The sequence below is a fragment of the Gadus morhua genome, chromosome 1 (assembly GCF_902167405.1).
Source record: "Gadus morhua chromosome 1, gadMor3.0, whole genome shotgun sequence".
Taxonomy (NCBI): domain Eukaryota; kingdom Metazoa; phylum Chordata; class Actinopteri; order Gadiformes; family Gadidae; genus Gadus; species Gadus morhua.
This window is the reverse complement of record NC_044048.1, coordinates 2,068,376-2,084,936: the sequence shown is the minus strand read 5'-3', so window position 1 is coordinate 2,084,936 and position 16,561 is coordinate 2,068,376. Positions and strand designations below refer to the sequence as shown.

Sequence of the window (16,561 nt, the reverse complement as noted above, 5' to 3'; positions counted from 1 at the left end):
ATATATTTATATATTTTTATTGTGTTTATATGTATACAATGTTGTGTTTGTGTATCAATGATTTGATATTATATGTAGATATACTTTTAAATCTTTAATTGTAATGTTTTTTACAACACATTGTGATTCTTTATTCTATAATTTCACAACAAGGCAGTAGCCTGCAGGATGTTGGTGATCAGGTAGCACACTACTTCCTCTGCCTTCTGGCTGGGGACCTAATGGGAACCGTCTGGATCACCCCCCCCCCAACACACGCTCACACACACACACACACACACACACACACACACACACACACACACACACACACACACACACACACACACACATGCACACACACAAGTACAAATATAGACACACACACACACACACACACACACACACACACACACACACACACACACACACACACACACACACACACACACACACACACACACACACACACACACACAGTTAGGGGTCATTGTGTCCAGACCTCCAGAGAAAAAGTGACAGACAGAGGCTCCTACCCCCGTCTGTCCTCCTCCAGAGGAGTGTGGAAGTGCTCCAGCCCTCAGTAGTCAGCGGGGGGTGGGGGCGGGGAGGCTGGAGGGTTCTGGTGCTTGGCTCCCAACACATAAATCATGCCGGTTTGATTTGAAGCAGTTTTTTTTCCCTTTCTGCCGTCCTGTCGTAAGGCAGAGGAGACAGCAGACATGTGGAGGCTGCGGGCTCCCTTTGGGGATATCTAAAACCTGAGATATATTTCCTGTAAACACACATTCCCCCGTCCACCTCCAGCCATCCATCACAGCCCCACAGTTCATACTCAAAGATTTAGCTAGCCACTCCAATTTGCAGATACTTAGAAATGGGTTTCAGAGCAGGGTCGGGTTTCATTGGCTACCTGAAGGGAAACACCAGAGCCGTGAACAATTGCTTCATTTGGCAAATAAATGGCGGCAGACATGCAATGGCTGCATGTTCTTTATATGGTCTAGGCCTCTTCATCACTTTGAAACAAAACCAAAAGGATCCCAAATATCATTTAGAACCCCCGTCACACTCGATGTCCCCGTCCTGGTCTGTGCTGGAGGCCCGACACGCTACGTCAGTCTGTGTGGTAACAGCACGTGGTGCTGTCGTCCTGCTCTGTGCTACGTCAGTCTGTGGTAACCGTGAGGGGGGGGGGGGGTTGCTGTTGTCCTGCAGCGACCGGGAGGCGGTGTGCCTGGGCGACGAGAACCCGCTGGCCCTCACCTTCAATGCCCGCAACCAGGGCGAGGGCGGGGCCTACGAGGCGGAGCTGCACGTGGCGCTGCCCCCGGAGGCCGACTACAGTGGCATCGCCCGCGGCAACGCGGTGAGCTGACGGTGGTGGCGTGGTGGTGGTGTTCCAGTGGGAGTGCTCCATCACTTCCTCTAGGACTGATAGACCAGGCGGGATGTGGTGGTGGCGTTCCAGTAGGAGTGATCCATCAACTCCTCCGCTGACCCCCGTAGCTCCAGGGTTGGGGTTGCGGGGGTCCGCGGACGCTCCCATAAGGGGGTTCCATGAAACATCTGACAATTTTAAGGGAATTATTAACTTTACGGGGATTATTAACTATAGAAGGATCATTCATTTTAAAGGGATTATTAACTTTAACAGGATTAGGTGGAGGACAGTAAGGCTGACTTCAGGTCTGTTGAGGGGTCCAAGGGGTGGGCGTGTTTCTAGAAGAAGCCACTGGTCTCTTTGGTCTGCGTTACAGTGAGTGGAAGGCTTCTACTCTGCACTGCGTGGTGTGGAGTGAGGTCATACCTTCTCATGCCTGCTTATAGCTGCTCATATTTAATGGGATAATTACATTCAATATTTCCTATGATACCAAAAAGGGAGGAACAGCCTGCTGCCTAGAAGGCAGTTTTTCAGGTTTTTGCAACATTTTCTTGTTATCATAGACATATAGTTTATGGTGGTTGCAATCTGTGTGTTGTCAGTGGGGGGCTGCAGTGTGTGTGTGTATGTGTGAACCTGTTGAACCAACAGTGCTCTCTCTCTCTCTTCTCCCTCTCCCTCTCTCTCTTTAACTCAACTCCTGCTCGCCTTATATTGAGCGAGTACTAGACTGGCTTTCTGTAGTTTGTTTAGTAAGAAGTTGCTATAAGAAAGCATTGTGTGTAATCTTATGACTGCATCGATTGCAAGAAATCAACCGCTGTTGGAATTTGATGCGGGTTCCCTTGCAGAGCCTGAGCCAGCTGCCCTGCAGCTACGAGGCAGAGAACCTCACACGCTACCTGCTCTGTGACCTGGGCAACCCCATGAAGGCTGGTGCCAGTGTAGGTACAGCACGGTGTGTGTGTGTGTGTGTGTGTGTGTGTGTGTGTGTGTGTGTGTGTGTGTGTGTGTGTGTGTGTGTGTGTGTGTGTGCGTTTGTGTGTGTGTGTGTTTCTGCAAGTATGTGTGTGATGTAATATTAGTTATAGAGTTATGTTATAGAGGTTAGACTGTTTCACCGGCCTCCTGACATTGTAAGTGAGGCGTCAGTGGCTGAGGATGTAGAGCAGGCTGTCTGCCAACCATAAGGTTGCTGGTTTGATCTCCGGTTGCTCCTAATATAGCCAAGTGTCAAGGTGTCCCTGAGCAATTCACCTTATCCTTACTGCTCCTGACGAGCTAGCCTTGCATGATTCACCCATTCATACACATTATTAAGGGTGTATGAATGGCTGAATGTGGGGCTCTTATTATGACATGCTTTGTGTGGCCATCGATTAGAAAAGTGCTGTATGAACACGGCTTTGCTCTACAGTTTGCATGCTGGTCAGGTTGCTGATGAACTTACGGAGCTGAATGCTGACCACGTTGTGTTCCTCAGATATGGGCGGGGCTCCGCTTCACCCTGCCACGACTCAAAGACACTCACCAGATGGTCCAGTTTGAGCTCCAGATACGCAGGTAGGCCCCTCCCACAGCGCCACGGGGAACTCTCCTTTTTGATTTGGTTCAAATGTGAGTAACTTTATTTTTCTCAAGTGCCCAAAGAATAGAAACAATCAATACATTGTTTTATTGTTAACATAGCAACAAATCTCACTAGACAGAGTTGATAATCACTTGTATCAGAGACGTCCTCATCTTGCCAAACCAGCGGCGATGAGAGGCCCCCTAGCGGGCAAAGTGATATAGCATCCCTTTAAAGTCAAACAGCTAAGTTATATAACAATTAATTATAATAATTAATAACCCATGCCTACATAACCACACCGCAATGTAATGCTCTCTATTGCAGCAAGAACGAGATCAACTCCCAGAGTGACGTAGTGACCTTTAGCCTGGAGGTGGCTGTGGTGGCAGGTGTCATCCTACAGGGGTCAGTCCTCATCTCAACATCTCATCATCAATCACCATAACAACCATCACATCGCTCACCATGACAACCTTCCCATGACAACCATCACATCGCTTACCATGACATCCGTCACATTACAACCGTCACATCGCTCACCTTGGCAACCGTCACATTGCTCACCATGACAACCGTCACATCACTACCATAACAATCATCACATCACTCACCATGACAAACATCACATCACTACAATTACAACCATCACATCGCTCACCATGACAACTTCACATCACTACCATTACAACCATCACATCACTCACCATGACATAACCATCACATTTCTCACCATGATAGCCATCACATCACTCACCATGACAACCGTCACATGGCTCACCATGACAACCATCACATCACTCACCAGGACAACCGTCATATCACTCACCATGACAACAGTCAAGTCACTCACCATGACAACTGTCCCATCACTACCATCACAACCATCCCATCACTCACCATGACAATTGTCACATGGCTCACCATGACAACCATCCCATCACTCCCCATGACAACCATCAAGTCACTCACCATGATAACCGTCACATCACTACCATGACAACCAACACATCACTCACCATGACAACTGTCACATGGCTCACCATGACAACCATCACATCACTCACCTTGACAACCATCCAGTCACTCACCATGACAACCGTCATATCACTAACCATGACATCCGTCAAGTCACTCACCATGACAACTGTCACATCATTCACCATGACAACCATCACCTTCCTCACCATGACAACCGTCACATCGCTCACCATGACAACCGTCACATCATTCACCATGACAACCATCACATCAATCACCATTACAACCGTCACATCTTTCACCATGACCACCATCACATCACTATCAGGACAACCATCACATCATTACCATGACAACCATCACATAACTCACCATGACCTTACCATCACATCACTCACCTTGACAACCATCACAAGGCTCACCATGAAAACCATCACATCACTACCACTACCCTCACCATCAAAGCACCATTACCATTAGTCACCAAAGCATCAGTACCATCATTGCAGTTCATCCTCAGTGACGGTTTCTTCCTGCTTGCAGTGTGAGCCGCCCAGAGAAGCTCCTTTTCCCTCCCCCTGATTGGAGGGCCAGTCAAAGTCTGCGTGAGGAGAAGGACGTTGGGCCAGAGATCCAGCACGTCTACGAGGTACAGAGCTGTGATGGTCTCAGTGGTGCACCTCATATGTCCATGTTACCAGAAACACAATCAGACGCCTCCCATGACACCAGCATGGCTTCCATCTCCACTGAACATCACATTCAAACATGTGGGCATTGCACTTTCATAATGAGCATAGAACCCAAACCGGGTACCCGACTATCTCTGGGTCAAGGTCCCCCCTTGTGGTTGTGGCTCTAGTTGGTGAACAACGGGCCCAGCAGCATCAGCCAGACCAGCCTGGAGGTGAGCTGTCCGCTGAGGGCCCAGGGCCACGGGCTGCTGTACCCCCTGGAGCTGCAGGCCGAGGGCCCGATCCGCTGCTCCTCCAACCAGACCCTCAACGCACTAAAGCTTAAGGTAAGGCACCATGCACGCACACACACACATGCGTGCATGCATGCATGCAAACACGCGCACACACACATAAAGACATGTGCATGCTAACACACACACACACACATGTCATGCACGCACGCAGGCACACACACACACACACACACACACACACACACACACACACACACACACACACACACACACACACACACACACACACACACACACACACACACTAATAAAAATAAACCTGAAATTCCTTTCTTGTTATGCTTTCTTAGCCATAGCTGATACGCTGTTCGGGTCACTGGGGGATACTGGGAGGTTTGCAATAGTAACCCAGAGACAGTGGAGGGGGGTGGAGGAGCGACAGCGCGGCTCATCGAGCGGTTTGGAAACGGGACTTTTACTCTTGAGTCACAGCAGAAGGATTTCATAAGGTTTTACGACTGCCATGGGAACTCCTGCTTCCAGTTCTCCTTCTGAACATCCTGACCCTTAATTGTGGCTTTGTGAATCTAAAAGCACGCACACAAATAGACTGACACACACACACGTGCTAACCCGCACGCAAATAAACTGACGCACACATACTAACACACACACACAAACGTGGTTATTATGGTATGTGTGGTCAGTACGTTCCCAGTGTTTCTAGGCTTTGTTAACGAGTTGTTTTGTGCCTACAGGTCCTACCTCGGAGGACCGAGAACCCCGGCCTGCTCGGCCCCCTCCCAAAGCACTGGGTCCAGAGGAGAGACCTCCACAGAGACCCTCTGGCCGGCCTGAGCAACCTGGTAATACCAGACACATACACGTACACACACCCCCCCAACCTGGTATTACCAGACATACACATACACACCCCCCTCAACCTGGTAATACCAGACAGACACGTACACACACCTCCCCATCCTGGTAACACCAGACACACACACGTACACACCCCCTCAACCTGGTAACACCAGACACACACATACACACACCCCCCTCAACCTGGTAACACCAGACACACACGTACACACCCCCTCAACCTGGTAACACCAGACACACACACGTACACACCCCCTCAACCTGGTAACACCAGACACACACACGTACACACCCCCTCAACCTGGTAACACCAGACACACACGTACACACCCCCTCAACCTGGTAACACCAGACACACACGTACACACCCCCTCAACCTGGTAACACCAGACACACACGTACACACCCCCTCAACCTGGTAACACCAGACACACACACGTACACACCCCCTCAACCTGGTAACACCAGACACACACGTACACACCCCCTCAACCTGGTAACACCAGACACACACGTACACACCCCCTCAACCTGGTAACACCAGACACACACGTACACACCCCCTCAACCTGGTAACACCAGACACACACGTACACACCCCCTCAACCTGGTAACACCAGAGTCCCAACGGCTACCAGAGAGCTTATCAAACAAGCTGAGCATGGCGGAGCATGCTGCAGCCGGCAGATTACACACACATTCACGCATTTACACACATGTACACACACACACACACAAACATACACACACACACGTACACACACACACACACACACACATAAACATACAGACACGTACACACACACACGTACGCACACACACACACACATACACACGCACACACGCACACACGCACACACAGCATCTGTGTTTCAGTGGTGTTCAGGGCAGTCCATCTGATCGTAATGTCGACACCACAGGGATTTGTGAAATGTCTCTCTTCTCCACTTCCTTCGGTTCCCAGCCCTGGTCTGTCTGCAGAGCCCTTTGGCTCTCTGTAAAACCATTACTTTTGCTTCCCATGTTATGCTTCTTCAAGGCAGTCCCCAGTCAGAGTACCAGATGTGATCAATAATAAATACATCAATATACGGCTCTAAATGTACTGTTCCTAATTCCAAGTAAAGCCCTGGAAAATATGGGTCCAGGGTCGTAGTTTCAGCACCAATAAGAGGGTCTGGTCTGCTCGGACGAGGACAGAGTTATGATGAGGGGCTGTAGACGGAGGAAATGGTGAACTGGTGCACACCGGAGATCTGGCTCCCTTCATAGTTCAGTTAGCATAACTGCCTCCGGGACAAACTCAATTACAAATGAGGAGGCGGCAGCATGGAGATTTTACGCCCGTAGAAATACAAGCCTTGACGTACGAGTCTTCCAAATTCACCTCCCCTGTACTTCACCCTTTATTATCAACCCTCCCGTGAACACATCTTAGATCTGAACCTTAATACTAGCGAGAATATTGAGTGAATACATCCAATTCCTCGGTTTAAGGTGGAAACTTATTAAAATTGTGCTCTTTAAAGAAACGATTTGATAACATAATAAGAAAGTGTTGCAGAGAGCTGTGTTCTGTGCCCCCAGTCGTTTGACAGACAGGTTCAATTTGTTCTGTGTGTCCCCATTCGTTTCACACCATGTGTTCTGTGTGTCCCCATTTGTTCACACCATGTGTTCTGTGTGTCCCCATTCGTTTCACACCATGTGTTCTGTGTGTCCCCATTCGTTTCACACCATGTGTTCTGTGTGTCCCCATTCGTTCACACCATGTGTTCTGTGTGTCCCCATTTGTTCACACCATGTGTTCTGTGTGTCCCCATTCGTTTCACACCATGTGTTCTGTGTGTCCCCATTCGTTTCACACCATGTGTTCTGTGTGTTCTGTCCCCAGTCGTGTGGGGCGGTGGAGTGCTGGCGGCTGCGCTGCAGTGTGGGGCTGCTGGAGAGGGGAGCCAGCGCCATCGTTAGCGTCCGATCCCGCCTCTGGGCTGAAACCTTCGCCGAGGTACGGGTAGCGGGACTTAGCAGGAGACACAACCATTCAGTAGCTTCATCTATCCACACTCACACTGGTTGCTCTCTTCAGTGTCACCAGTTAGAGTCCAATCCTGTGCTGCTGCTGCTCTGCTGCTCCACCATGCTGCCCCCTGGTGGACCCTGTGGAGGATGCAATGTGGTCAGCAAATGTTTCACTCACTGCTCCCTTTGTCTGTTCTCTCTCTCTCAGCGGGCTTACAAGCAGTTCTTTCTGGAGTGTACTGTTGAGTACAGGGTGGAGAAGATGCCATATTCAATCACTCCTAAATCCAAACCCTCAGGATACAAAAAGGTATCAATCATAACTAACATTATGTTAATGTTAGGAGGGGGGGGGGGGGTATATCAGAGGGTATGAAGCCCTCTGGTGTCCTTGATCTCAGTGTTTATTATTGCGTTTATTTGTGAACTGTCTGTTAGCTGAAAAGCTAAAGCATAGCGTAAGAGATGGGAGAGTCTAAAGATATAATCCACATGTCCCCAGTCTGCCTGTGGGACCTGTGCTCTCTCATGGCCTGTAGCCATGAGTCCTCTGGTCCTCATGGCCTGTACCCATGAGTCCTCTGCTCTCTGTCTGGTGATGAGGTGACGAACACTGTGGTCTGGAACAAACCGGCGCACCAGTACCTGGTCCCGGTCTGGATCATCATCCTGGCCATCCTGGCCGGCCTGCTGCTCCTGGCTCTGCTCATCTACCTGCTGTACAAGGTACCAACAGGGCTGTCTTCACATCAACCACTCTGAACCGCACTGAACCTGATCTGTCTGGAACCTAAACCACTCTGAACCAAACTGAACTGGATCTGCCTGGAACTACACTCAACTGGATCTGTCTGGAACCACACTGAACCGGATCAGCCTGGAACCACACTGAACCAGATCTGTCTAGTAGCTTAAACACTCTGAAACAGATCTCTCTGGAACCACTCTAAACCAAATCTGTCTGGAACCAGATCTGTCTGGAAGCTTAACACAGACAGTGCAGACAGACAGTGCAACCATGGCGGAAATGACGCTCAGAAATTTGCCGATAACAAAAAGTCTTTCCTTAACTGTCAAAACAGCCATCAAATTATAATTAGAAAATTAGTTAATTATTATAAAAAAAGGCTGTATGCAAATAAGTATTAATATAGATGAAACAGGAAAACATGCTAAATCAATTCATGGCATTACAAGGCCCAACCAATTGGATTTTCTAATGACTTATGATACTGTTACTGTGGTCAAGTAACCCTTAAATATCTTAAATATCTCTTAAATATCAGGTACTTTAACAAAGATGCCTTTTCTAAGATTCACCAAAAGCAGGAACCTTACAGCCGGCCAGCTTTCTGACCAAACACTGCTTATTTTAAAGACTGTTGCTTGATTGGCTGTAATTCGTGCTATTATGTCTTGAACCAAGGCTTCTGAGCTCACCGTGTGACTGCTTTTGTTCCTCCTGCTCCAGATGGGCTTCTTCAAGCGCTCAGACCCTTACGGCACCACCATGGAGAAGGCACAGCTCCGACCGCAGGCCTCTTCAGAGGCCTAGGGTTCAACCCCACCTATGAACCCCAACCCAACACATGAAGCGCTTCAGCCACTGTTTAAAAGAACTGGAAAGACCTATCATTTCCGGGCGTTTGCATTTGATGGAAACAAAATGCAGGCGACCCCATTTTATGAAGGGACTATTATTGGAACGGCTACCACTGGAATATTTGATATGTAGCACTGCAATACAATGGCCACAGAATCCCATTCCGAGGTTGTTCAGATACAGGTAAAGTCCAGGTTAATCTCTGTTCATTTGTCCAGTCAGGTTTGGAATCACAGCTAAAATGTCTGATTCATTTATCTTTGTGTTATCTATACATCTCACAGCATGTACGCAACATTTGCATTTGTTGGTTGTTAAATGCTGTACTCAAATGCCCAAGAAGTAATGCTGAAGAAATAACTTTTATTTAACTGGAATTCATCCCTCTCCCATATTGGGAGCTGTGTGTGTGTGTGTGTGTGTGTGTGTGTGTGTGTGTGTGTGTGTGTGTGTGTGTGTGTGTGTGTGTGTGTGTGTGTGTGTGTGTGTGTGTGTGTGTGTGTGTGTGTGTTACACCGAATTCTGCGACCCACCGAAAAGTGTGACCCCAGGGGGCGCTGTTGCATATATTTTGCAATATGCACGAGTTCGAAGCGTAGACAGGCATGACAAAAACATAAACAAAACATAAACTCTCCCCCAACCAATTACCTTTTTATTAAAGGTGTTTAATAAATATATTTGATTTGATTTGATCAGCATTTTACAGACCCATACAATGGATAGATAGGGCGTTTAGTACGGTCCTTCACCGTTGCTGCTTTACCCATAAAAAGCTACAGTCAGTGTTAAATTACGCTGATTTACCTTTGAGCATCTCCTATAATAGGCTACTATGTAAAATGCTGTTTTGAATGAATTTTAGCTTAAAAAAAAGAAAGACCCACCGGTGGGGGGATATCTTATGTTTTATTTATGTTTCTGTTATAATGCACACGTTCATGTTGCAGAAAATGAACGACCTGGGGTCACACTTTTCGGTGGGTCGCAGAGTTCGATGTAACACGGTGAATACGTTTGTAGGTATTCTTTTTGTTGTGTCCCAAAATAAATCCTAATTTTATATACTCAACTGACATGTTATTTATGCACTAGTGGTGTTGCTGTAGAGTAGAAGATAGCATGATTTTGAAATTAAACACACACGAACCCTTGCTCCCTCCCTCCAGGCGTTTGACCACCATTAACGTCATGCGTTCACTCAACTTTGATCGACGACAGGCAAGGTGGAATCCACAAACCAATCAGGGATGAAATAATCCAGGAGCAGGATAAAATCCGAGAAGTCTCCTTAAGAGGTTGATGTGTTCCTGACAAGACACTCAACCCTGACTGCTACGCTTGGATGAAATCGTCTCCTAAACGCCCTAATTTTTATCCCCACTTTGTATATCAAGGACTGATTTATTACTTCAAATTTTCGATTGGGTGATGATGGCTTGTCTTTCAAATGATCTGGATTTGCTCTTGATCTGGACTAGAAGTTTCTCTAGGAAGAAGGAACGTTATCACAAACATATCAAATAATTGTAGCCTATACACGGTCTACTGTATCGGTTTATAAAAAAGTTAAACCTTCAATACAGGACAAATTCACTAATATAAAAATTTACAACATTCCAATGGGCTGTGCTGTACACTACATGAATTACTACTTTAGCTACTGCATAAATCCCAGTACACAACCCATTACAATCTGGTGATACTAAAAGAAACACAAACAAATTAGAAATCATTACACATTTTTACTGAAACTGGAACACTTTGAGACATTGTTTTACAGCTGTCTATGACTAAGGTTGCTAGTACCAAAAGTACTGCATCAGTAAAATGTTATTTTACTGATATGCTGCTGGAAAATACGTACAACGAATCTTGCTATACCTTGTGTATTTTCGAATATATTCGAGCACCATTAACACCGCCATCACAAGTTCAAAACAAAAAACAACACATTGATCGTCATTGAGCTCCTATGATCAATGACCAAATCTCTCCTCGTTCCAAAAGCTAACATAGCCCTTGATTCAGGAACAAACCACCGTTTAACACATTTCCTGAATTTAAATATATGTAACAGAAGTCAAGAAAAAAAACATGTATTTTGGCAAACCTTTCAATTATTAAAATGAACATAAACTATATATTAGTGACTTCAACAAGAAAGTATGATTTTCCAATTTAAGACAACTTTTACAACTGGGCCTGCAACTGACATTTCCTGTACTATAGTAAACTTCCATCTTTGGACTGGCCAGCCCGCTGCTATAAGTGCTTTATTTGTGATTGTCTGATTGAACCTTTTATTAACTATTGGACCACATGTCATACTACCATAGGAAGGAGGAGGACACATGTCACACTGATTTAATGTGGGGTTCTGTGTAGAACAGCTTGAGGATGGCATGTAGGCCTTCACCGGCCCTCTGCTGGCCCCAGCAGAGCCCTCGCCCCTCATTCCCCCTGGCCCTGCATCTGTTTGCAGAAGGCCTCAAACTGCTGCTGCTCCAGCTCCGTCATCACCTTGTTCAGAGCGTAGATCTGGAGTAAAGCAGAGGAAACAGCAATACAGTGAGATGAGAGCGCAAACACAACAGAGAAACTCAATACAAATGTACTGCAAGAAATGAATGTGTGAACAACACATTAGACACCAAGAAATGATGGCCGCACAGTATATTAAAAGCTGTGTTGCAGGGTATATTATCCAACAAATTTGTGCAATTTGCTTGTTGGTAGTGAAGATTTCAACTGTTATTAATTGTATTACTGTTGTTTGGTATCACAAAACGGAATGTAATACGAAAAAGTAGGTACTATTTTAGCGGTTTGCTATTGATTCTCATTTCGTCCAGAATGCATTGCATGACGTCACGTTGGGGAGAGACGGACCCGCATTGAGACCCTTGAGAATAGAGACTAGTAGGACAGTGTTCAGCAGATTATACAGATTCATAGATATTATATAGTTAGTATATGCTACACGTGAACCTCCTAAGATGGCGCAATTTGATTGGTTCGCTATCTCGGGATATTGGTCAATATCCCATAATTGATATCTCAAACTCGATAATGTTTTCATCGCAAAATGTCCGCTAATAACTAATAAGCCGCTAATAAAAACAAATAAATCCCGGCGAAAAGTGTTCACGTGTAGTATATACTAACTGTACGTCCACACCAGGAGCGACCATAGCGTCAAAGACGCTTTGGTCGCTCACAAAGTTTCGCTGCGAATTTTTCTGTTCGCTTTGGTCGCTCATGACGTACAATTCAATTATGCAGACGCATTTAAAGGAGCCGTATGCGTTTAGTAGGCCCTACAGACAGCCATATCAAATAGTGAACTCTCCCATACACCTTGGCCATATTGCCGAGACGGTTTTGCTTGTTCGATAAAGTGCTTCGACAACAAGTAGGACAGTGATTCCCCCCAATATACAAAAAATCCTAAAATGTAGGCTAATTACAACCGAGAACAAAAAACCCTGCGTGCTGTAGTAGTTAAAATATGTTTCACTGATCTGGATCTGCAAATCATGATCTGCACTCATTCGTCGCATTCAAAACAAATAGACATTAGCGCACATGGCTAATTTGCATAGGCCTACGTGCACAGGACTGGTTGGCTCCGCAAGGCAAATAATGGAACATATCTATCTATCTAGGCCTTTCTGTCTATCCATCTATCAACGCGTGTCTAGTTTTAATGTGTATTGTGTGTATGTCCAGTCAGACTTGTTCTGTGTGGTCTTGTAGGCTACTGTCCTGTGTGGGACGAACCACCTAAATGGATTCCCGACGATTTGTGTCGTTTGGTATTAATAAAGACTTGACTATCTATCTAGACTATTTAATTAAAAATTATTCACCTCAGGCTCCGTGAATAGTGGGGAATAGAGGGATAAATGCAAGGGATATATCTCTTGTCTTTTATCCCTCTGTTCCCCACTATTCACGGAGCCTGAGGTGTGAGCCTCGTCTTGTCGATTAGTTTGTTTATGTGACGATTTCAAAAACTTTTTTGGTATTGTTTAAAGCATGCTACACGCGATTGGTTGGTTAGATTGGTGGCATGTAGAGCAAATTATAATGATTCCCGCTTAAATACGAACGTTCTAGATGTAGCCTATAAATACTCCCGCTTATCATCACTTGATATCCAAACCACTATGGCGTTACGATCTCTGAACTGAAAAAGGGTGGGTTCGTACAACACCGGGTGCCCAGTTACAGCCGCGATTAATACTTCAGCCGACATTTTGTTCAGTGAGTGAATAAAGGTAGGTAGGAACCAAAGTGCCTGCCGATGTTCCCTGGGATCCACGCAAGCGAAGAGCGTCTACATTCCGATTGGCTGTCAGTGTTTGGTCGCTGAAGCGAATAATAGTCATTTGCATAAAGTTAAAAAGTTTTCAACTTCTTTTTGACGCTCTGGTCGCTCAACTTTGGCCGCTGGTAGCGTTGGTCGCTTTGGTCGCTTTGGTCGCTCTTGCCCATAGAAAGTGAATGACTTCCGGCGATTTGGTCGCTCAATTCGCTTCTGGTGTGGACGGACAGTAAAACATTTAAATAACAATTATTCACCTCAGGCTCCGTGAATAGTGGGGAATAGCGCCCTCAATCTTCGGTCTCGGGGGCTATTCCCCAGTATTCACTTCGCCTTCGGCGATTAATTGTTAATTAATAGCCTAGTCAAGTCTTTATTAATACAAAACGACACAAATCGTCGGAAATTCATTTAGGTGATTCGGCTCAAACAATATAGCCTACAAAACCACACAGAACAAGGTAGATAACAAGTCTGACTGGACACACACAAAATACATCTCATTAAAACTAGACACACGTGTTGATAGAAAGATAGATAGATAATTAAATATGTGCTATTATTTGCCTTGCGGAGCCAGCCAGTCCTGTGCACGTATGTATATTAGCCATGTGCGCCTAACACAAGAAAGACGTAATGTTGAGAAGTCATACTAAAAACAGATAGCAAGCCAAAGCTAAACCAGACTTTATCAATCACATACTTTGGGTCCATCTAGGCTATTCTTTAAATCTTTGCAGTCACTGAAGGTTGATGATAAAACGGATTGTTTTGCATAAGATGAGTGTGTGCGACTGTGCGTGCGTCCTTTCCGGCTTCGGCATACTGCATGGTTATGAAGGCCTTGTGGTTAGTTGTGGTCGTAGTGAAGCTGCCTAGCCTTGGAGTTGGATAAGTTGGTATGCATTGCTGTTCATTGACTAGCTGCAGCGCTCGTTGCTAAATGATAGCAACTCTCCACTCATTCTCCTCTTACCATGCATTTAATTTGCTTGGACCGCCATCAGTTCTCGGCAATTCCTCATTCGCCCTCTCACGTCCGACAGGTTCGAAATTATACTGCTGTGCCAAATGGCGTTAGACAACACCCGTTACTGCCAAAAACTGGACTTTAACACTATTTGAGACATTTTATAAATGATATATATTTTGAGTTATTTTTGTACCCATTAATCAAAACTCCCAGTTAACTTGCACGTAGGCCTTTAATATAACACAACTACAAACTAATGAATGGTGGAAGCACAGTATAATAATATGAAACACATTTAGAAACAAAGGGATGCTGGCAGAACAGTATAACAATATACAATAACATATCCCATGGTTTCTAATTGTCTTGTTATATATTATTCTACAACACATAAAGAAACTAAGGGATGCCTTCAGCCCAGTAGGATCATCTCTAACAGCATGGTCGATGGGGGTGAGTAGGATCATGTCTAACAGCATGGTCGATGGGGGTGAGTAGGATCATGTATAACAAAAGGGATGAGTAGGATCCTGTCCAACTGTTTGGATGGTGGGGGTGAGTAGGATCATTTCCAATAGTGTGGGGGTGAGTAGGATCATGTCTAACAATGCGATGGATGGGGGTTAGCAGGATCCTATCCAACAGTGCGGTTAGTGGGGGCGAGTAGGATCATGCCCAACAGTGTGGTTGGTAAGTAGGATCGTGTCCAACAGTGTGGATGGTGGGGGTGAGCTCACCTCGGCCCTTTGCCTCTGCTTCACCTCCTGCTGGGCGGACCTCTGCTTGGCGCGGTCTCCTCTGGTCGGGGTGGAGTTCAGCTTCGGCTTGTCTTTCCGGCAGGCAGGCTCCATGGGTCAGCTTTCTGAACCAACCTGCCAGACATAGGGATGGTGAGTAAGTTGTACTTGAGTTTCATTGCATCGCCAGGATAACCCGCTGTCTATGCAAGGCTGAAGTAACCCGGGTGAAAGCCTGGAAAGTTAACCTGCAATTGATGGACGATAACAACAAATCAGGGGTGACGTTTTCATACATAATAACAGGCATCTTCATACTCACCAGGAGCTGGGAAATCTCAAGCAATGTCGTTATCTAGAAGGTAGTTGAGGAGGATGCAATAGTATATAGTAGCTTGTTGTATGAGGTCGGCGTCAGCGGTCTGAAGTGGACGGTGTGCTCGGTAAATAGAGCCGATCGGAAGCCTGAGGCCCGCTGCAGAGGTTCCGCTCTCATACGAAAGGTACATACCGCCCCCTACTGCACCGGACACGCAGCGTACATCACCATGCTTTATAAATCCACATTCTGTGCTATTTAATGTTCAGGATAAATTAATATGCTTGAATATGAGTGTGTGTGTGTGTGTGTGTGTGTGTGTGTGTGTGTGTGTGTGTGTGTGTGTGTGTGTGTGTGTGTGTGTGTGTGTGTGTATACAACGGGGGACCTAAATCCAGCGATCTGATTGGTTCCCAACTGTTGTATAATGAGCGTATACATAACTGCTATGACGCCCGATCATTTTGTGAAAGTTTGCATATCACTCCGAGCCTGGAAGTAGAAACAGTTACAAAGTAAAACATATGTTGGATGATGGAGAGGGTGTAAATGTTGTTACTCCGGGAGTGAGCAAGGCGATGGAGAGACTAACGAAAGCTTAGGCACACGGCGAGTGAACTGCTCCATAGGATAAATTGCCGGCGAACCGTTCTATCGGAGCCTTCTCTCGGAGGGACGCTAAAGTGTGTTGCATAGCGACCGTCGATGCATAGCGGCAGCCAGGAGGGACTACTTTTTTGTATTCTTTAATAAAACGGCTACTTTGACTTTCTTGGTTTCTTTTTAAATGTAGTGTGTCTATGACTTTCGTTTCGCCATAACAGTAACGTTGTATAAAAGCAATAGA

General features: G+C 45.9%; 2 protein-coding genes across 2 annotated transcripts in view; one reads left to right on the top strand and one right to left on the bottom strand.

Moving 5' to 3' along the window:
* The window catches only part of LOC115543433 (integrin alpha-5), a 32,154-nt gene extending 22,324 nt beyond the window's left edge, over positions 1–9,830 (top strand). The window contains exons 20-30 of the mRNA XM_030355792.1: positions 1,198–1,348; positions 2,218–2,310; positions 2,850–2,929; positions 3,264–3,344; positions 4,461–4,566; positions 4,780–4,938; positions 5,607–5,714; positions 7,625–7,738; positions 7,961–8,062; positions 8,356–8,478; positions 9,224–9,830. Of these exons, the coding sequence (XP_030211652.1) occupies positions 1,198–1,348; positions 2,218–2,310; positions 2,850–2,929; positions 3,264–3,344; positions 4,461–4,566; positions 4,780–4,938; positions 5,607–5,714; positions 7,625–7,738; positions 7,961–8,062; positions 8,356–8,478; positions 9,224–9,307 (1,201 nt within the window). The 3' untranslated portion in view covers positions 9,308–9,830. The remainder of the gene's footprint in view (positions 1–1,197; positions 1,349–2,217; positions 2,311–2,849; positions 2,930–3,263; positions 3,345–4,460; positions 4,567–4,779; positions 4,939–5,606; positions 5,715–7,624; positions 7,739–7,960; positions 8,063–8,355; positions 8,479–9,223) is intronic.
* Positions 9,831–10,947: 1,117 nt separating this feature from the next.
* Positions 10,948–15,863, bottom strand: svbp (small vasohibin binding protein). The gene is made up of 3 exons (XM_030355779.1): positions 15,718–15,863; positions 15,396–15,530; positions 10,948–11,896 (listed from the first exon to the last, which is right to left on the bottom strand). The coding sequence occupies exons 2-3, from the start codon at positions 15,507–15,509 to the stop codon at positions 11,810–11,812; spliced, it is 201 nt and encodes a 66-aa protein (XP_030211639.1). The 5' UTR covers positions 15,510–15,530; positions 15,718–15,863; the 3' UTR covers positions 10,948–11,809.
* Between the last annotated feature and the right edge of the window lie 698 nt (positions 15,864–16,561).

Coding starts and splice junctions, on each gene's coding strand:
- svbp (XM_030355779.1), bottom strand. CDS start 15,509: ATGGAGCCTGCCTGCCGGAAAGACAAGCCGAAGCTGAACTCCACCCCG. Junction 11,897..15,395: donor AGCAGAGGCAAAGGGCCGAG/GTGAGCTCACCC, acceptor GCTTTACTCCAG/ATCTACGCTCTGAACAAGGT.